Below are 22,020 nucleotides of genomic sequence, written 5' to 3'. Positions count from 1 at the left end.
TAACTATATGACTGAAACAGGAAAGAAATGGTCTCAGCATTCAGCCACCCTCTGCAAGTCAGCTGGGATGGAAAGACCTCTAGATCCACGACGCAGGAAGTTTTTTTCTGAAGCCACCACTGAGGAAAGCAGACCCTGGGGCTGTAAGAAGACCCCCACCTATAGTCAATGAGGGAAACAGTACTAGAAATCGTCCATGAGTGAACTTGGGAGTCCATGAAATGCAGTATCCAAACTTTATAATGTCCAGGGCACTGTCTCACCTTACTACAGTACCTGGTGGAGTGAATTCTAACTTCCCTCATCCAAACCAAGGCTGCTGGGGAGGTTTGAATTTCTAGGAACAAAACAAGTAATTTGCCTATCCTATTTATTCTGGGTCTAGCTAGAAAACAAATTCCTAGCTAGATATTCTCCATGGTAACATCAAACATAAATTAAACCAAACAACTGGGAATAGAAAAGCCTTTTATGATATATGTCTTAAAGCTAAAGGTTTATATCTAAAAGAAATATGATTTGTATTTATGCATATTCTGATTTTCCCAGATTTTTTTACATGCCACAGTCAGAATTTTGTTTAGAAATTTTAAACATTTTCTAATGACCAAAAAAAAAAAAAAGCTTACCTGCCAGCTGTTTTCTGCAGAAATTCCTCTTTGTACCCGAATGATATATTCCTAAAAAAGGGGAGAAAAAGAACCTCAATTATAAAAGACCCAAATCAGAAGATCAAAAACAAGTGAAAGTATCAGATAAAGTAGACTTCAGAGCAAAGGAAATAGACACAGAGAAGGATATTACATTAAGATAAAAGGGTAACCTACCAGCAAGACATAGCAGTCTTAAATGTGTAAGCACCAAACACCAGTGATGCAAAATATGTGAATCAAAAACTGATAGAACTGAAAGAAGACACTGACAAATCCAAGATTATTGTTGGAAACTTCAACACCCTTCTCTCAGCAATTGCTAGAACCACTAAACAGAATTCCAGTAAAAACACAGAGGAACTCAGCAATACCATCAACCAAAAGATTAAATTAGCATTTACAGACCACTCCGTCCAACAACAACAGAATACACATTCTTTTTAAGAGGATATACAGATGGCAAATGAGCACATGAAAAGATATTCAACATGACTAGTCATCAAGCAAATGCAAATTAAGACCACAATGTGGTATCACAATACACCTATCAGAATGGCTGAAACAAAAAATAACACCAAATGCTGGCTAGCATATAAACTGGATCACTCATACATTGCCTGTGGGAATGTAAAATAGTACAGCTACTCTGAACAGTTTGGCAGTTTCCTAAAAAGTTAAACACGTAACTATCATATAACCCAGCAACTGCACTCCTGGGCATTTACCCCAGAGAAATGAAAACATAGGATCATACAAAAACTTCTACACAAATGTTCATAGCAGCTTTATCAATAAGACCCTCAAAGTAAAGCAAGCCAGATATCCTTTAACAGGTGAATGGTTAAACTTTGCTACATCCATACCATGGACTACTACTCAGCAACAAAAAGGAATAAACTACTGATACAGGCAACAACTTGATAATTCAGAGAATTATGATGAATGAAAAACACCAATTCTGAAAGATTATAAACTGCAGATGGTCTCCAACTTACGATTTTTCTTTCGCTTTACAGTGTAAAGGCGATAGAAATTCAGAAATCCTACTTCACATTTTGAATTTGTATCTTTTCCCAAGCTAGCACTACGCGGACCAATACCTTCATGCGACTGCTGCTCAGAGGCAGCGAGCCCCAGCTCCAGCCTGCCACGAGATCACGAGAGTAAACTACAGATACTCTCCAGTGTACTGTGCTGCCAGCGGTTTCTGGATACTGTGTTCTGAGCATGTTTAAGGTAGGCTAGGCTAAGCTATGATGTTCAGTAAGTCAGGCGTGTTAGATGTAGTTTTGACTTAACAATAGTTTTTCAATTTATGATAAGTTTATGGGGACATACCCCATTGTAAGTCAAGGAGCATCTGTATATGATTATATTTATATAACATGAAATGACAAAATTATAGATATGGAGAACAGACTGGTGATTGCCGAGAGTTAAGGCTGGGGTGGGAGGGAAACGGCTGTGGCTATAGAACAGCAAAGTGAGGTGCTGTGGTTTGAATGTCTATGCCCCCAAAATTTACATGTTGAAATACTAACTCCTAAAGATGATGGTACTAGGAGTTGGGCCTTTGGAAGGTGTGGGGAGAGTCCCAGAGAGCAGTTTCCAGGCTCTCGGCCTCATGTGGAAAGGTGCTGGCTCAGGTAGATGGCCGTCAGCTGTAACCAGTTAGCCAATTAGCCACTGATATAACCGCCATGGCTGTGTTGGTTGGTCAGTCAGTCGGTTGGCAGGCAGAGAAGCCGACGGCAGGTTGCAGGTCGTGTGGATCCAGCCTCCAGTGAGAATATAGTGGTATGACTCCCCTATCTATGGCTCCGTGGGTGTTCCTTTTTGGCCTAGCCATATCCTGCGTCCTTACATGGGGAGCGGGACCAGAGACCCCACAGGCCACCCCGCACGACAAATGGCGAAACGAGCAGGATCTCCCGAACAAAAAATGGTGCAGCAAGCAGGGCTCCCCGCACAACAGAAGGTACTTAGGTCCTGAGAGTGAAACCCTAGTAACGGGATCAGTACCTTACAAAAGAGGCTCCAGGGGAATCCCTTGCCTCTTCTACCATGTGTGGACACTTTTGAGAAGGTGCCAGATATGAGCCAGGAAAAGGACCCTCAGTAGACCGGGATTATGCTGACACTTTGACCTTGGACTTCCAGCATCCAGAACTGTGAGAAATAAATTTCTGTTGTGCATAAGCCACCCAGTCTATGGCATTTGGTTATAGCAGCCTGAACAGACTAAGACATGAGGTTGCTTGGATTGATGGTGAAGGAGAGCAGAGTTTGCCTCCCCAAAATATGACTCTTTGGGGATATCGATTATTTTAGGCTGGTTAACTTTAAGAAACAGCAGACATGGGAGAAGCTCTGAAAACCAAGTAGAAATTACCCTTCGTAAAGGGCAATTCCATTTGGAAGGGAAATTCCATTTGTGAGGCTGTTTCCCTCCATCACTGTCCCAGGCCTACCTTCACAAGCAGAGGAGAAGGCAGGACCTTAAATCTTGCATAACAATCTTACCTTTGTTCACTGTGCTTCCCCTGTAACCTTCCAAAACTCAGTTCCCACCTTCCACATCTCCTTTTGTCTTTAACTGAATAACATGTATAGAGGAGATATACATCTTATTAAACTTAAATTTTTTTTTCACCTGCTAATTTGTCTGTCAATTTGATTATTAGACCAGCCGACGAACCTTAAAGGGTAGAGGAAAATTTTCCCTCCCGACAGTGGAAATATTCTGTATCTTGACTGCATCAAATGTTCCTCTCCTGGTTATGATACAGTACTCGTTTTGTAAGATATCCTTACCACTGAAAGAAATTGGGTAATGGACATTTGGGATCTCTCTGAATTATTTCTTACAACTGCATGTGAATCTCCAATTATCTCAAATAAAAAGTTTAACCGTAGGCATTCCAAACTAGATGTGCTAGCGGTCAGGAGACTAAGAAAGATCCATGATTTTTAGAGTTCAGAGTTTGCATGTTATATGCAGTCATCTAGAAAAAGCCATGATTAAGAAAACAAATAAAAAGGTGGAATAGATATGCAGTGATGGAATTTTCCAAAGAAACCAAATCCAGTAACCGGCAAGCCTGCCTGATCATTAAAATCTCCCTGCTCCCCGGGAGCCAGGAAAAGTAAGGATGTTAAAAATACACATTCCCAGGCTTTGCATCAGACTTGCTGAATCAGAATCTCTAGGATAAAAACCTAGGAATTAGAAGTTTTAATAGCCTCCCTAAGTAATTCTCACTAGTAAGTAAGCAGAAAACAGACCTGGTCCAGCCTTCTGCTTATACACACAGGAGTTATGATGAAAGTACAGATTAAACTATACAAAGAATGTTAATATTCTTTCCTCAGATGCTCAGAATTGTTTTAACATCATTGGATGGTATGATTTAGGCACTACTCATAGTCACCACTCAACAAATCCTTATCAACGCAGTACTCAACAAATCCTTTCTACTGAATTAATTCTGACTTAAATAGGTTAGAGAGTAAAGCCACATAAGCACTGTTAACCTGGTAACTGGATTTTAAAGTAGATCTTATTACACAAGCAGTCATTTCCATTGTTTATTTAGCAAAGGCTAATAAAGTCCATATAAGCAGAAAGTTCCACCTCCTCTAGAATATGTTAAGGATGATACATTCAACAATATGCTCTCAATTACTAGTGAATCAACGATGCGCCTGGCACCACGCTTAGTTGGTTTCATGTGGAGTTATAAAATATTTCAAAACTGAGTTGTGTAGTGTGGTGAATCTCTTATGTAATGCACTAATGCAATGATCTCTGAATAGGTCAAGCCAAAACGCTAAAAACATGTGACTTTCTTATATTTTGGGATCAGTCCTTTAGCTTTGAAATTTTCTTTTTTTTCTCAGACTTGTCTCACTGGCGAATTTTCTGAGCTTTTACATTCTTACAGGGCTGAAATTAGCACATATAACTGAGTAATTCCAAACAACTACGCATAGACAAGTTTTTTGATGTCTAAAGTTGGGGGGGAGGGAATGTTAATTCTACAAAATTGCTTCAAGCATCCATTGCCTCGTTATGATTTACCAGAAAAAGAATATTAGTTTTCAAAATCCCAGCTCAATGTCGGGCACTTGGTAGGTGCTCAGTAAACATCTGCTGTCCTGTTTCACATACTTTGAGTTTAAAGTTTGCACCTGTGTCCTACAAAGATGCTGCTGCCAACGGTAAATGCCCACTAAGCACCTACCATGTTCCGATCCCTGTGCTTCGTTCATGCTGGCGATATAATTCTGAACAAGAAAAGTACAGTCTGACTCCATTCCTCCCATGTAGACATGCAGTTTAGATTTTTTTTTTTTTCCACTTGGCTACAAAAGGGCACACAGTAATGTTTGGGAAAAGCATTTGGCAGACGGGCAGCACTGCAAGACAGTGCCTGGGTGCTGAGGTCAGACTGTGATACCCAAAAGTGACATGTGAATTAATGTTCCTGCCAAGACACTGTTGGTGTGTAGGCCAGTGTTCTCCAAAAAGGGTGACTCTGCCCCCAGGGGACAACTGGCAATGTCTGGAGACATCGTTGGATGTCACAGGGAAGGGGCGGGAGTGCTCCTGGCATCTGGTAGACAGAGGCCAGGGATGCTGCTACATACCTAAAAGCACAGAGCAGCCCCCACAACAAGAACCATCTGGCCCCAAATGTCCATGGTGCCGAGGCTGAGAAACCCACATTCGGGTGCCTCGAGTACAACAGGTCATCCCAGTCCATGGAGCCTTGGGATGCGGGTGCTGGTGGGGGTTCCTCTGTCATCATCTGCCTCGGCCACAGCCCCCGGCCCTCCACACACAGCAGCATCTGTAACAGTGCACATCCCCTGAGAGGGTGAAATCAGTTACTGGCAGCCTCGAGTACCGCCCATCGTACTTCGCCTGTAAAGGCTCATTAAGAATGAAGGTCCAGTGCAGCCCCCAAGTCCCATCCACCATGTAGTTACAAATACAGAAAGACTATGGGAAATAAGAAAAGGTGACGCTGTTCAGAAATATTTTTATTCCACTTCAATGGGGCAGACTGTTCCCTAATTATAAAACATTTGGATTATTTTAGTTTGCTTGATACCATCCATCCAGCCTGACCAAAAGAAAATACTTTCGCCTCAAATCTCCAAAGCTGTAAGCTGAAAAACATCATATGGCTGTTTACTGCTTGCACCCATGGCTGGTGCTCTAATTCAAGCAGAGAGAAGAGTGCCCTGGAGACCAGTAGAAATCCCCCATTTGAAGTTAGGCCTCCACCTCCTGAGCTGGAGTCAGCGCCCAGAATCCTCCAGTGCATCGTCCCCGTCTTTGCCACCCTCTCTGATGTGGAACAGAACCTGCGGTGTATATAAAAGAGACAATAAACACCAGTGCCCATCAGGCACAGAAGGGGGCGTTAAGAGCCCCGTAGGGCAGCCCTGAGTCACACAGATATGCCTGCCCCAAACTCTGCCATCTGTTGCCACTTCCCCAAAGGGTCTTCTCCTTCCTGTTCTTCCTCAGGATACCACACGCCCTATCGTGGAAGGGCAGGGTGGCTGCCTGTCAAGCCCTCGCATGTGGGCAGTTTGGCAAGTCAGTGAGGTCTGGTGCTGAAGTTCTTCAAACTGGAAAGGCACCGGGATCACATGATTTCTGACTTAAGTGAAAGAATTCATGGAAAGTGAGTGCTGATTTTGTGCCAGGAGCTTTTGCTAAGCTCCTTACTCAACACTTCTCATTCAGTTCTCACAGCCGCCAAGAGGGTAGATCTCGGTTCACTTGGCTCAGGGAGATAAAGTGAGCTCTCCAAGGTTACGTCGCTAGTGAGGAGGCACCTGACTGGGGACTGGAACCCAAGTCGTTGACTCTAAGACCTTCTAACCCTCCAGGCACAGCTGGCAACCCCCAGGGCCAGGGGGCACCTGAGCCCGGCTCCTTCTGCAGCCCTGAAAGATGGGGGTCCTCACCAGTCCGTGGGACTTGGGTGGTTCACCCCTAATGATGTAGACTAGGGACTCTTATGCTGAGAATGCAGGGGTAGGGCTGTCCTTGCCACAATCATGATTCATGCTTCCGACAGAGGCCATTTTTCCACGTAAGCATCCTTACTGGCATTTTGTGTCTCCTGAGTTTCCAAAAAGGTATTTACGATTTCTGTGCACAGTAGCTGGTATTCAAAGATGTCTCACTTCAGTGAGGTTTATGAAAACCAAGGAAGAAAACTTATTTTGAATCTGTCTGGCTAGTGAGGCTATAAACACAGACCACTTTAAAAGAAATGTGTTAAAGGAGCTAAAGCCAAAACTTGAGCAAACCTTTAAACCAGCCTAACCCGTGTAATTTGTTTCTTCCCTTTGGCACACACAGCTATTAGATTTACTCTGAGATTCAAAGTACAGAAATACAGGGCAGCTCTTCGGAGGTATTTTACAGATACCTGTCACATGTTCCCACATCTTTACCTCTAAAGCAAAGAGTTCCAACACTGCTACATTCTAGAATCACCTATAGAGTACTTTTTAAAAAGACACCTATGCTTAGACCCCATTGCCCTAAGATTCTGATTAACTTGTCTGGGCTGGGGCACAGGCATTAGGAGGTCTTAAAAGTTCCCCGGGTGACTGAACCGTGCAGCCAGGGGTGAGAATCACATTTCTAAAAACCTCGTAAATAGGAAGCAGCTTCACACTACAAAAATAAAGCCCCTGTCGCGAGATGAAGGAAACAAATGAACCATGCACCCACCAAACTTTAGTCTCCTTTACCCCCATCCCTCCCTTCCACTTCACATGGACTCCACTCTCCTGTCTTCTTGGGTAATGTAGGGACGTACCCTGAGCCGTGGAGGGATCCCCCACACGGGGCCTGGAGGATGGCTTCCACAGGCATCAGGCACACCATCTCCCAATGGCCCTTTCAAGTGAACGCGAAAGAACCGTTACCCTCATTTACAGCTGCGGGCAGTGAGTCTCTGAGAGGATAAATACCTTGACGAGAGTGGTGATTCTGGGCTAGGAAGCCAGGTCTGTCTCCAGCACCCACCAGCCACCCCACTTCTCTGGGTTCATTCCCAAACCTGCTTCCACCTTCAGAGAAAGCCCTGCAAAGAATGCTGAGCACAAGTGACCTTGCTGGATGGACATCCAACACTATACTATTTCCCTGCTCAGGAATCTTGCAGGGATCCCACCACCCGCAGGCTAAACCGCAAACGCCTTTGCCTAGCTTCCATGTTCTTCCACACCTGACCTAACTGTCCTAACCCTTTCTTTCTACTCAAACCCTCCTCTACCCAGTCAGACTTCTTGTATCCTAAATACCTCTTACTCTTCTCTCTTTGTGGTTCTACCTATTCAAAACCTAGTTCAGCCTTTTAGTCATATTACTGCTATTTTTGTCCCATGTCTGCCTATGCTGGGGGAGGAGGGATCTCGCCAACTGAATTAAGTTCTTCAAGGACTGAAATCACACATTTCTTTGTATTCCAAATAGCAACTAGCACAAGGTCAGGCCAATAGCAGAAGTACAGCAAACACTCGATGAGTATTTGTTGACTGATGGCTTACCCCTCTGGCAAGGAGGAAGCATATTGCTCTTTTTCCTGCGTTCGTCCATCGAGGTAAGTCAAACAGCACTCTCCTGTGAACTCCCAAGCTCTCAGACCTATCATCCCTTTATAAAATCAGTATTCAAACCCACAGTCTCACACAGCACAATAGCTGCAGCTCACGTGCAGCGGGTAGTGTCACCCGGAAGGACAGAAAGGTTTCTGAGGAAATTCTCAGTTACAAGGCTTCTGCTCAGCTCCCTGGCCACCTGCCTCATGGCTCATGAGTCCTTAATATTTCACTCAGCATTAATGATTACTCCTTGCTCTGCTAAATAGTCATTATTTATCATTGTCTCATCTGCAAATTTTCAATGCTGGAATTTCCTTGTGTTTTAATTGCTGCACAATCCAATAATGTGCAAAACCTCCCCCCAAATGAATGAAAACACTAAAGGTTTTAAAAGCATCTGAAGCTAACCCAAATTGTGGCAGGTGAGGGAAGCCAAGTATATCTCCTTTTCAACCAACCGAAATAAATTTCATTTAAAATCTAACTGATGGAATCATAGAACCGTGTGCTTTAATTTATGCAAAACAAATTCTCCAGCTTCTACTGCATTCACAGAAGGAACAAGGAACACAGCACAAGCACGCTTTGATTCCTGCGGTGAGATGCAGCGGCCCTGTGGCTCCTGCTTCTCCCTTATCTGGGCCTTTTGAAGTCCACTCTCTTCTCTGCAGGACGGTCTCCTGTCTCCTGCGCTGCCAGGGAAGCTGGTCTCCATGCAGACTTCAAAGACAGCCACTGTTCCAGGCAGGAGGAGTACTGCAAAGCAGCACTCAAAAATTCTTTTGACCTCAGACATGACTACAGAATGGATACAGCACTTGAAAAGCAGTTCCTGTAGCATTCTCCAGTACAATGACCCTTAAGTAACGCCAAAGCAACTTATATAATTTGCTAAGATGAGAACCCAGTATTCCACCTTACATCAAAGCAATGAAAAAAAAAAGCCCTCAAACATTTAAGGCTCAATTAAATAGGAATTAAAAATGAAATATAACCGTCACTGTTCAATAATCCTCACATCCTTTGGGTCATCACCCTAGAAGTGCAGAAACAGACGCAGTGAACATAATCTCAGAGAACCGCCCACCACATATTCAACTAGAAAAGACAGTTAAACCCAAAGACAGTTAAACACAAAGACTCCAACCTGGTTGTAAATGATTTTTGTGTGGGCTCCAGTAGCTAAGGTGGCCACTGCTCACGCCTCACGCCCTCAGCTGGTACCTGCTCTTCCTCCTGGGCCACGTCTCTAACTCCCCGCATTAGCACTGCCCCAAAGACAGGCCACAGGGGCCCTCCTGGAGCCTGCCGGAGGAGCTGGTCACTGTGTGATGATCAGTGGCCAGTGCCCCCCTCCCAGACACCATCACCACAAGTCCCTGGGGGAAAGGGCCCTAGCTTTCCATTCACAGAGACCCAGTTCTAAGCCCACTGCCACTTACTAGTTTTGTGACCCAACAGTCTCTGAGCCTCAGTTTATTCATCTGAAGAGTCGGACCTTTCCAAAAGGAATGTGGTGACTATTAGATGAGATTGTAAATTTAGAGCATCCAACACAAAGGCCAGCTTTGCAACTCTTCTCTCCTGCTAAGAAAACAGCAAACACCAGGTGTGTCTGCTGGTAAATACATCATGGCTTAAATTGGCAAGCAAGGCAGACAGCAGCCTCACTATGGAGACCATGGAAGGAAAAATAAAAAGCAGTCCTTTGCTTTGAACATGGGAAACAATGTTACGAGTCTCTGACATCTAACAGGAAGTACCATTACTCCAACTTCTCTTGTCTCAGCTACTCTGCCCATTTGTAAAAGTGGCTAATTAAAAAGTCTGCCCTTAAAATAACCTGGTTGTCACCAATAAGAGAAAGCGTTAAGTTATACATGGTTTATTCATATAGAGGAAGAATATGCAAGCCTTTAAAAAGATGTATTAAAATAATTTTTCATTACAAGGGGAAAGGTGTATGCTATAATGATAAATATGAAAAAAAGGATAAAAAGAATTCTGTGATAACTTTGATAAGAGGAGGGAACTACACCAAATGTTAACAGCAGTTGCCTCTGGAGGTAAAATTATGTGTGGTTTAAATTCTCTTAGCTATTTTTTTTCTGTATTTCTCAGGTTCTCGTCAATGAGCATGTATTACATTTCTAATCAGGAAAAGCAATTTTTTAGAAAGTTCCTTGGTTTGCTACACAGGTAATTTAAAACATGCTACTTTAAAATAAAGACTCCTGAATGATAAAAATAGAGATTATCCGAGCGTGGATAAGAGCACAAGCTATCATCTGTTTTCCTTTGGGAAGAGAACTTCTGGTCATTTTACGACTCTTCAGCACTTTTACTGTGCTGGGAAGACTGGGAAAACAGGAAATGAAAGTCAAATAAATTAACTCTTCCACTTGCATCAGGGGTGGTAAAACATTTGGTGGGAAAGAAGCTTGAAACAATGAATCAAAAGTCAAACCAGGGGAGGCCCTAGTGGTTTCAGTAATTTACAGTAGAACCCATCATCATCTCTAAGGATAATTGAGGGTTAACTACACATACATTTATTCTACTTAGCCTAAAAATGTCACTGTCTTCCTGAAACATTAGTTCCAATTCGTAACCAACCATAGAGTGACTATACATACCACGCTGCCATCTATTTCCTCAGAGCTCAAGGTAATAATTGCTATGTTTAGGGAGCCCTTACTTGATGCCTTCTGTTCCTCAGCTTATTCCAGCAACGCTTGGAGGTGTCACTATCTCTCTTTTACAGGAACCCCAAGGCTCAGAGAGGGTAAATGACTTAAACAAGTGCAGTCAGCTGGTCAGTGATAAGGATGGACTTCACCACAGCCTGTCTGACCCAGGGGCACGGCAGTGCCTATGTTCCATGGCCTTGGGCAGAAAGCGTTCACATCATACACCCTCTCATTCTGATGAACAGAGGTCAGCCGAACCAACAGAACCAGTCCATCAAGTCAGGAAGAAGCTGGAGAAGGTGAGGGGGAGAGCCAGGACGAGATCCCAGGCCTAGGTAATAGGAGTTAACACAGCTGTAGAGCTCTCAGAATGCCGCCTGGCTGTCTCCTGACTTTAATATCCCTGCACTTTGCAGCCCACCTCCTATTACATGGATGCAGACTGTTGTCTGTAAATCTGGGCTGCATGGAATCTGTTCACCACATAGAAGCTGTGTACAAATAAGAAAACTATTTTCTCTTCCCAAATTAAATAGGCCCCACTGTGAACATTAGGCAGGTCCTACAGCAACAGAAAGGAATGTTTCTACGTGAACCGTGCTGAAGGGGACATCAGGTTTGTGGACATCCCCAGCAATTTGAATGGCAGCTAATTTCAATGATAACCAAAAGGGAACCAGGTCTTTGACTAGGCTTTTGCTTCCACGCTATGCTCCTATTAAAATCTAACAACAGCTGTATGAAAATGAACCTCTTTCCTATGTTTTACTCTTAAAAACCATGGAGGTTCTGGGTCTCAATGGACCCAAAGCCCCCTGGTTGCAGGACTCATAGGTCCTACTCTCTAACTCCGCCTTTCTCAATCATTTCAGCAGTTTGAAGAGAGTCATGACCTAAGGTTGTGACATCCAATACAGCAACCACTATGTACATGTGGCTAGTGTGACTAGAGGACTAAATTTTGAATTTCATTCAATTTTATTAAGTAGTCTAGTAGCTATAGTACTGGATGGTATAGACCGTTTGTAGAAATAAACAGATATTTATGAAAAATGTAAGCATATTAAACACAATGTGTTGTGATTTGCTTTGTTTCTACTTAATATAACACAAATCTCTTTTGATGTTAGCAACCATACATCCGAATATTATTTCTAATGTCTATATATATCTGCTCTGTCCAGTAGAGTAGCCACAAGCAATATGTGGCTGTTGAGTACCTGAAATGTGGACTAGCCCACATTGAGATGCTATAATTGTAAAATACACATGGTTTCAAAATTTTTGTATGATATAAAGAACATAAAATATATTAATAATTTTTAGATTAACTACCTGTTGAAATGATAATATTCTGGATATAGTAGGTTAAGTAGATTATATTATTTAATTTCATCTGTTTCTTTTTATTTTTTAAAATTAGAAAAATTTATTTTCTAATGTGGCTACTAGAAAATTTAAAATTACGTATGTGGCTCGCATTGTTATTTCCATTAGACTGCACTGCCCTAAGGCCGCCACTGCATGTAATGAATTAAATCCATTCCTATGCAGTCAGGCTGAGAGAACTGAGAAAATGGTCACTCAAATCAGTGAGTCACAATTTAGAACAGGATGAACAGCTAGGGGCTCTGGGAGGTGTTTCAGGATTTATGTGTTAAAGGGTATAAGGCCTCTGTTTTATTTCTACTTTTTAAAAAAATCTGTCAATAAAATAATTACTTAAATATTTTATCCCTTTAACTTAGAACAGACTAAGAGCCTCTGCGTGTGCATTCAGGAAACACGGGCGGGGTCACGGAGATCAGATGAGCACAGTCAGGATTTAGTTGGTTTATCGTGGTTTTTACCATTACACAGCTCTTTAACTGATTTTGCTCTTACTCATATATGATTTCATTTACGCCCATAATGGACCATGCATGACTAAAGGCAGGCTTCAGGAATGCCAATGACAAAATACAAGTTAGTGAGAAGTTAGAAATAAGAGAAGTAGAATTATCATAAAAATGGTAATTCTGCAAATTGTCTGAAAATGCTCTTTCTCTGTGTCTTAAGCTATATACATCTTATCACAATTCTTACCGTCTCTAATATTGCAAAAACCAGTATAATACACACATTTAAAATTTTAGGCAATCTTAAATTTTATTTTTATTTAATTTTATTTTTAAATTTTATATTTTTAATATAATTTTAAATAATGTACTGATCTAAATAAAATACTTTTTAGATATAAAATCACTTCCAGAGGGGGTTTTTACAATTCAATATTACAATGAAAGCAAATTGTTAAGTTACAAGAAAAACCTGGGGAGTGGGGATTTAGAATATCTTGTCCTCTGAAAGGCTCCCTTCAGCCCTTCCTAGTTCCCTAAACCTCCGGAGGGCCTGGGTGGATGGAGCCCCTCCCACCACGCCCTCACTGCTCCCAGACAGACCGGCACTTTCAGTTCCTCCCTTCACCTTTAGTCTAGGTGTCTGCCACCTCTACAAAGATGTACGCTCCTTGTTTCATTGGTCTTTTATCTGAGTACACAGCACAGGGCCTGGCACACAGAAGACTCTTCATAAGTCTTACTAATGTCCCCAGCACCTTAGGAACTTTCCAACATGGAGTAAAACTATATGAGTCCAACCCCAGGATACCTGCCCACTACAGGAGTGGTCCACTTAGGGGAAAGGAAGTCAGCTGGACTAGAGACCACAAGTGCCTTTCTCAGGAAGCAGCTTTCTGAAGGTGTCAGCCACCTCCTACCCCCCTCACAAGTGTCAGTTAGCGTGGTCACTTGGCAGGGGAAGTGGCAGGGGAAAGAACAAAGCACAGGGCTTTCTACTGTACTTTTTCATTCCACTGCCAGAGTCCACTGTGTGTGTCCCATGTTGGGGTTCCTCTGGTGATGAACAAAAGACGGGAGGTGAAGAGCTGAAATAGGCATTTGCCAGCGGCCTCCTACCCTCCCAGGCCTGGCCTCTGGGCGCTCATCTGCCAGTTCAGTGGCTGAGCCCCTCCACTGGCCCCCCCTGCCTCTTCCACCTCTTCTGCAGCCTTTAAACACCAACAGCCAGCTCTGCAGTAAGGAGACCCTGTGCTTCATCTCCCCGAGCCTGGCTGTCCAAATGTGTTCCTCAGGGTAAAAAGAGGGAGAAAAGAAAACGGGAGCTGCTCTTTGAGATGTCACTGGTCTTTTTGCCATCTGTTAGCGAAGTATTCATAATTGACGGCGAGACAAACTTTTAAATAAATAATTTTCCTTTTTCCATTCAACATACTTGAGTGCCAAAAAAGCTACCAGCACTCCGGCAAATACAAAGGTAATAAATAACAAAACTGCTGATACTTCCATGCTGAGTTCTGTTCAGAATGTTCCACGTATATGAGCTCAGTTAATCCTCACAGCGGCCCTAATATACTCTTACCATGCCCACTTTACAGATGAAGAAACTGAGGCTAGAGAGATTAAGCAATTTGTCCAAAGTCATTAAGGCACTGTCACTGTCCTCAAATTCTATACAGTTTCACCTGTGTTGGAGGGGTAGGTATATTCAGAAAACAGGGTAATAAGAAACAACAGGTGTGTAAAAAGCTTGCAACTTTTGACCAAAGCTGAATGAGATTTTCAGAGGAAGGAAAACCATATCCAGCTTGGTAGGTAAGATGTTGATAGCAGTCTACAGGAAGGGTTTCCTGAGCTGCATCTCAAATAACTGCTTTCATTCAACAAATTCACTTATTCAACAAATATTTACGGAATGCTTACTATCTATGTGCTAGGGACGGTGCTAGTTTGAAATTGAATAAAAACAGCAACACGGGGACATAAAAGGCCGGACGTAGAGTTTAAAAAAATCTCCAACAAAAAAAATAAATAAATAAAAGGGAAAAAAAAAATCTCCAAACGAAAGACCTGGACAGAGGCAGAACAAGCTGCCCACATGGCCCATATCACCTACGGAGTGGGAAGGAGCAGAGGGAGGTGTGCCCTCACTGCACAGACCCCCGCCCCACCCTCTGCAGCCTGAGGGCCTAGAGCAGGGCCTGCTCACCACTGCCTCCCTAGCAGACCACAGTGCCCAGCGGAGCCCAAGAAGTACTCATGGAATAAACGGGCACCAGGCTGCCAGCGAATGTGATGATCTAGGTGATCACACGCAGAGATACCCCGAGCATGGCAACAGGCCGCCCAGACATTCCCTGGGCTCTGGTGGGTCAGTGGGTGCTGCCATGCTGGCCAGACCCTTGGCCTGAAACTAAGGGTTGAACATGAGCGGGCCCAATTCAGGCTTCATCACCCTCTGCTTCTGCAAAGAGGAAAGGGAGAGTCCCTGTCCAAGAATCACCTGTCATGTGGGGAAGGGCAGGCTCAAAGGAAGGCCCTGAATGAACAACACTGCTTTCTTTCCCTTTCCACCTCTACAGGTGGTTCTTAGATATTTTTACATCCAGGATTCTCCCATACCAACACTCCATTCATTCCCTCCTCCCACAGCCATAAAAAAAGCATCAACTGAATTAATGAGGAGAAATGACCTGTGTCTGATGAGCCATGTCAAAGAAATGTGGGCAGCCTTGTTTAGATATCATAAAAAGAGGTGCTTCGATAAACAGGTGGAACTGTGGCTGGGGCGCAGGCGCCCTGCTTTCCGGTACAGAGTACTTTGCTTTTCACCTGAGCCACTCTGCGTATTAAGTCATCTAGGCACACACCTAAACGCAGCAGGCATGCTGCAACCTTCTAACTAATAGGACATAATCCTATTGTGCTAAGTATAGGATTTTCATAAAGTAGGTTATCTGGGCTAGTGTACTGCAGTTTTTAGATGCACATATCTCATCAACCAAAAAAAGGAATTCTACAAGTTTACAGTTTTTAATATTTTTCCAACTGTGATTCCTATCCTAGATCCACAGCCTAAGAACAGGCTTCAGGTCAGTGAGATTCTGAGAGGTTACATAAGCATGTGCGTGAGCGTTTAGGGAGAATTTGTCCCTCTGAGGAGATCCTTAAAGGAGTTGGCCTCGAAGAGCTAAAGAACTTGGGCTTAGGATATATCCTGAGTTTAGCATCCTGCAATGTTATAAAACTTTGCGGGGTAAAGGCTAAGGGGTTGACGTTTCTTTTGCGGGTAATGAAAATGTTCTAAAATTGATAATGGTGACAGATACACAACTCTGTGAATATACTAAAAGCTATTGAGTTGTATACCTGAAGTGGGTAAAATGTATGGTATGTGCATTAATAAAGCTGTTACAAAAAAAACCAACCAACTTTCCAGGAAGACCCGTTACTCTGCAATGGATTCCTCAAACTAACATGCTAATAATGGTGACCCTTTTGGCCACCAAAAAATAACTATTTGGTTATCTGAAGATAGCAATGACAATGGCATTCCCTTCGCTTTCAACTTTTTTTAGTAAGCAGGAAGCAACACCTGATACCTTGATCTTCAGCCAGAAACATCCAGACTTACCCCAGGTTTGGTAGCCAGAAAGATCAGCTGGAGACTAAATTGTCAATCTCCACAAACTCTTGAAGCCCAAGGATTTACCCAAAACAAAGTGCTCATCCCAACTCTGGGTGGTGAACACACAATGCAATATACAGATGATGTATTACAGAACTGTACACTTGAAACCTGTATCATTTTACTAACCAATGTCACCCCAGTAAGTTTAATTTTAAAAAAAGATAAAGTGCTTGTCCCAGAGTCCTTAGTCAAAAGTTTCAAAATGAAAATGAAGGGCCCCTGTCCTCTCTGAAAAGGAGTCACACCTGAATTTCCCCCTACCCCTACCACGTGCATGTTACACATGAAAGAAGTCACTGACAAGGCGGACTTCCACTTTGAGAAAAAAAATGAAAAAGCCTATTGCTCTCCTTCCCACAGCACAATATCAAGATCACAATCCATGTGGAAGCTCTGTACACATGGGTGGCTGTTTCCACGATTCCCGTGGGGAGCAAAGTACATAACTATCTTTTCACATAAACTTCAGCCCTGGAATCCTACATTTCCTTCTAGTAACTACAGCCAGCTTCTTACTTGTATTCCTACCACAAGAAAGCTTTCTAGTGGGATAACCCTCCTCAGAGGTGACATATGAGGATTAAGAATCACCAACCCCTAAAATCAGGCTGCAAAAAATTGACTTCTTCAATAGGAATAGATTACTTACAATCTCTAAATTACCAGTCTCTAAAAGCTTCCAACTCAGTTTTCTGACTGCATCCACCACAGGTTTCATGAACAAGTGAGGAAAAATACTTAACCAAGTAGGAGACAAGTGATTAGATTCCCAGAAAATAACTATTTATTATTTTATTATATAATGTGTGGAAGTGCTGCAAGTTAACTATTATACTGTCTGCATTTGTCTATGCAAATGTCTTCAAAAAAACGTTTGAAGTATTCAGTATAACTTGGAATTCTAAAAAGCTTCCAAATAGCATCCCAAAAGGAAGCCCAGATAGATTCTGGTCTGGAGCACTGTATTGCCTTAAAATGTCTCATAATTTGGCATCACATTTAAATAGATATTCTGGTAATAAGTGGAAAGAATTTAGAAGATTATATTTTAAAAAAAAAAAAAGTCACTGATTGAGAAGCTGAAGCTATATAAAACAAGCCAGAAAAGGAACTTCAAAACCATGTGTTATGACAGGTAAAGATTCTGGTTGACTTGTATACACTCTGTAAAATGGACGATCTCAGAATCTGATAGAACAAAAGCTCCATGAAAGCAGAAGCTGTCTAATTCACCATCACATCTCCAGTATGTGCCTGGTACATAGTAGGCACTCACTGTATTTTTGTTGAATGAATGAGTATTGTTGAATAAATAAACTGTGCAGGAATGCAGGTTGCAAAAGTCAAAGGTTCAAGGAGAGATCCATTTTCAGTAAAGATCTTGACATGTAATAATATCTTTTCCACAGATTTTAAAAATTTTCTATTATGCCTCAAATATCACTAAAATTATCTTTTGTTTCTCAAGAACAAAATGCACCAAATGCAGAGTAAATGGGCCCTGATCAGATGAACCTCAAAGAAGAATATCTTAAAAGGAGAAAATCGACATTAAGAGCTATCACACTACAGCAGACTGACCAGCAAAAATTGGATATGCGTATTTGATAACAACCCTCTTCAAAACTGTCAGTTTCCTCTGGTGTCTATTTCAACTAGATAAGCATTTTTTCAGTCTATTGACTTTAAAAGTTTTCCTTTTCATGTAGCCAAGAACTTAACAGATTTCCCTTATCCTCTTAGTTCTCCCAAAACTTTCCCTCAATTTACATGTGTGGTTTTTTACCAGAATTCCTTTTGTTTAGAAAATCCTTCCCTTTCCTCCCACCCAGTGCTGAAAGGTTCCTCTCCCTAAATACTGTCCTTCATGTATGATTTTATAGAAACTTCATTTTATTGCAGCAGAGGCCTGGTTTGTTTACTGATGCTCAATTCACTGTACTCCATAAAAGTGAAAATAAAATCATTTAAACCACAGTGAGGCACAGAATCACCTACCAACCTGCATAATTTCTGCCAGTTGCTCATCTCAATATGCCTCTCTGGTGGTGACCTACTGTTCCCTTCACCCTTCTGGCAACTGCAGTTTCCAATCCACAAAATTTTTCCCTCCCAAGTCCGTAAATCCCAAATCATAGATAGCCCTAAAATTTTCTCCTATAAATTCTGTTTCCCAAGGCTAAACAACCTTGATAAATGAAAGGAACTATATAGAAAAAAATTAGCTTGCTTGCAGTATTAACACTTTAATGTGTTTAACCCTTTGCATATATGTTGCCAGGGAGTGAAAAGAGGGAAGAATGACTGAATGCACTTTACAAACATTTCGTAAAGCAGGTCTGGCATTTAATCCATTTATAGATGACAAAACTAAACAACAAAGAGGTTAAGTGACTTGCCCAACCAATGTCACATGACTAGTAAGTGTCAGCACAAACCCCTATGAAGGTCTTACCTCTTCCAACCCAAAGGCTGTCTGCTATATACTCTCTCTCTTTCTATCCTACAGCCAAGAAGCCACATCTTAGAGATTCAGTATTTCAAAGGGAGGATGGCCCTCTGACTTTGGGGACACCATCTCCCATCAGCTAACAAGCCAGAAAGCCATCTTCAACCTCACCAACAGAAAACAATGCCTTTTTCTTCTACATACCACCCTTAACAACTACTTTCCAAAATAATTTCCAACAGTTCCTGTTTTAAAGGGACTTACTCATGGCATTAATAGTCCAAAAAGTTTGCATCAGCATATGATCTTCTCAATAAAGTTCATGGCTGATGCAACATTTCTCAGTCTTATATTTTACAGCTAAAATGACAAGAACGCAGATGAGTCAAAAACTATGTAAGACAATGCTACATTTTTTTTTAACTCCACCACATCTGGCTCTATGGGTCTCCTGTGACTCACTGTCTTTTGTGTTCAGTCATCATTATAAGGATTGCCATTCTCTCTACCTTAAATTATTTCACTTTATTTCTTATAGCTCTGCAATAAAATCTGAATCCTATTACATCACCACCTTGCTGAAGCACTGACCCCTTAACTTAATGCCTCAGATACCATGTTGTCCCAATTTTAATCACTACATTTTACACAAACAGAAAGAGGCAAAGTAGGTTGCAACTTATTTATCCATTCAACAAACACATATGAAATCCTATCAGATGCCAGGGACTGGGACCCACCCAAAAATGAACAAGAAATGTCCTCCTCTCACAGCCTAATGGAGAGGAATACTAAAGAAGTAATTACAGAATAAGCTGATCAATGTTAAGGTGGAAGTGAGTACATGGTTTGGGGTAGTAGCCATCATGGAATGCTTCCTGGAAGAAGTGGTCTGTGAACATTTATAAACATCTCTCTTTACTCTCAATACAAAATATACCTAAAAGACTCAACCCCACTCCCTAAAGGTTGTAACATTTACTTGCATCAGCAAGTCAAAAATCTATTTTAATAGCAGAATTTATTCTTGACTCCGAGACCTAAATTTCAACCCTTAACGCACACTCCCTTAGCACAAATCACAGAGGATTTAACAAATTCTATCCTATACACTGCCTTGTCCCAAGTCAAGAACTAAAGATAGCAAAAGGAAATAAAATGCACTTTTTAAAAATATCATTTCCTAACTGGAAATGAACACTTTGAACAATCCAAGCCCTACAAAGCATGGTTGTCGGAAGAGGAAACTGAGGTTCAAAAAGTCCCACTTTAATACAACAGAATAAAAGGTCTCTTTGAAGTCACCAGAACAGCTTGGACAAAAAGAGAAACAGAAGGCAATTGTGGGGCATTAGCCTCCAGATGACGAACCCCAAACACACTGCAATGGTAAACAAACAAGCCTCTGAGCTGGAATCTGATTTCATGACCTAACAAAACACTACAATTTAAGGAATCTCTCCCCATTCATTATTTCCCAAAGTCCCGCTGGCTGGCAACTCCTGTTTTGTTTTGTTTTTGTTTTTGTTTTTGTTTTTTAAACTGGTTCCTGGATTTATTACTTGTAAATTATAATGCATAGTGTGCTTTTTCAAAAAAGATACAGGCAAATGAAAATAACCGTGGTTTTAAAGCCACATAAAAGACAGTATATGTTATAGAAATGAACTCTGCCTGTGTTTACTGTGAGGCTCTATTACTCCTTTATGCTACTCCAGTGGATTTTAAACTCAAATGAATGTTACAACGGCCCACTCAACAGCAGATTAGAGGAGGGAAGAAGTACATTCATACATACACCTGCCTCAGCAGGACTGCCTCCCTCACGATTTCCCCAAGCCTTGGCCAAGCAGCTGACCTGGAAATGGGGCTGCACCCCAGCCACTTTCACTCTGCTACCCCAACAAGTAGGCTCTAGAGTCATTTCCATTTAGCCCGGCACACCCGCATCCCCACCACTCATCCCCAGATGAAAGGAGGGAAACTCAGCAGCCCTAAAGTGGAGGCTGGCGACAGACAGAAGTGGATGAGAGGGTCCTGAGCGGTCTGTTCACCCCGCCGGCCCCAGGGGGGCCCGGGAATCCAACACCTCCCCCAACTCGGAGTCCCTCTCCAGGGCACCGCCGAGCCCCTCCCACTCCTTGGCCCACGGGGCTGCGATCTCCACCCTCGACCCCTCCGGACCTCAGCGATCGCCTGGGCCCCAGGGGCCCAGACCCAGAACCACCGCCACCCAAGAGCCCTCCCGGCCTGGGCTGCCGACCCCTGCCTGGGTCCCCGCCCCGGCGACCCTGCCCGGCTGTCCGCAGCCCGCTCGCGGCCCGGGGCCGCCCCGCGCCTCCCGCCCGCCTGACGGGCCGCGCACCGTGTGGGACTGCAGGGTCTGGCTCGCCTCGATGGCTGCTGTCAGCGGCACCGTGTCGTCTAGGAGCACCTTGCCGGCCGGCGGCTTCTCCATAAAGGCCATCCCGGGACGCCCCTCCGCCACCGCCTCGGGACCAGGGGCAGGAACCAGAGGCGCCGACTCCCGCCGCCCGCCGGGCTCCGCCGCTGCCGCCGCTGTCAACACGCGCCGCCCCACGCGCCGCCACCACCCGCCGGGCCCGCGGGGTCCTAACGCCGACCGTCCCCCGCCGCGGTCGCTGTCAGTACTGGCTGCCCTTCGCTCTGCTGCCTCCCGCGAGGTCCTAGCGCCAAACTTCCGCATTCGCCGCTGCTCTGGACTCGCTCCTCCAAGGTCCTCGTAGCCGCACCGCAGACCAGGTACCCTTAGCACCGAGCCTCAGATCAGGGGACACTTCACCCTAAGCCATCAGCCATCACCTCCAGAGATCCTCGGATCCGACGAAACCGCTCTCTGAGTCCTGCGGTCCAGGAACCCTCAGGCCCAAAGATCCCCAAATGAAGATTCTCAGTGTTTGGCTTTTCACATTAGGACCTCAGAAGCTGGGCCTGCAGACTTGAGACCTTTACAGCTGGACCTTTCCCACCCAGGCCTCCCAGGCCCAAGGACCCTAAGACCCAGAAAAAAGGCCTTCAAGTTGGAACCCTCAATCTGCAC

General features: G+C 43.3%; 1 protein-coding gene across 10 annotated transcripts in view; it reads right to left on the bottom strand.

The window, feature by feature from the left end:
• PXK (PX domain containing serine/threonine kinase like) overlaps positions 1 to 21,553 on the bottom strand; it is a 67,402-nt gene extending 45,849 nt beyond the window's left edge. For 4 of the 10 annotated variants that reach the window (XM_033132319.1, XM_033132321.1, XM_033132320.1 and 1 more), the window contains exons 1-2: positions 21,325 to 21,553; positions 630 to 680 (exon numbers count right to left, since the gene is read on the bottom strand). In XM_033132319.1, coding sequence (XP_032988210.1) covers positions 630 to 680; positions 21,325 to 21,426 — 153 coding nt within the window. In that variant the 5' untranslated portion in view covers positions 21,427 to 21,553. The remainder of the gene's footprint in view (positions 1 to 629; positions 681 to 21,324) is intronic. The other 6 variants (XM_033132315.1, XM_033132317.1, XM_033132316.1 and 3 more) reach the window with 3 other exon arrangements.
• Between the last annotated feature and the right edge of the window lie 467 nt (positions 21,554 to 22,020).

The sequence above is a fragment of the Rhinolophus ferrumequinum genome, chromosome 17, assembly GCF_004115265.2.
Source record: "Rhinolophus ferrumequinum isolate MPI-CBG mRhiFer1 chromosome 17, mRhiFer1_v1.p, whole genome shotgun sequence".
NCBI classification, from domain to species: Eukaryota; Metazoa; Chordata; class Mammalia; order Chiroptera; family Rhinolophidae; genus Rhinolophus; species Rhinolophus ferrumequinum.
Note: the sequence above shows the minus strand (reverse complement) of the source record. Positions and strands in the feature narration are given on the sequence as shown.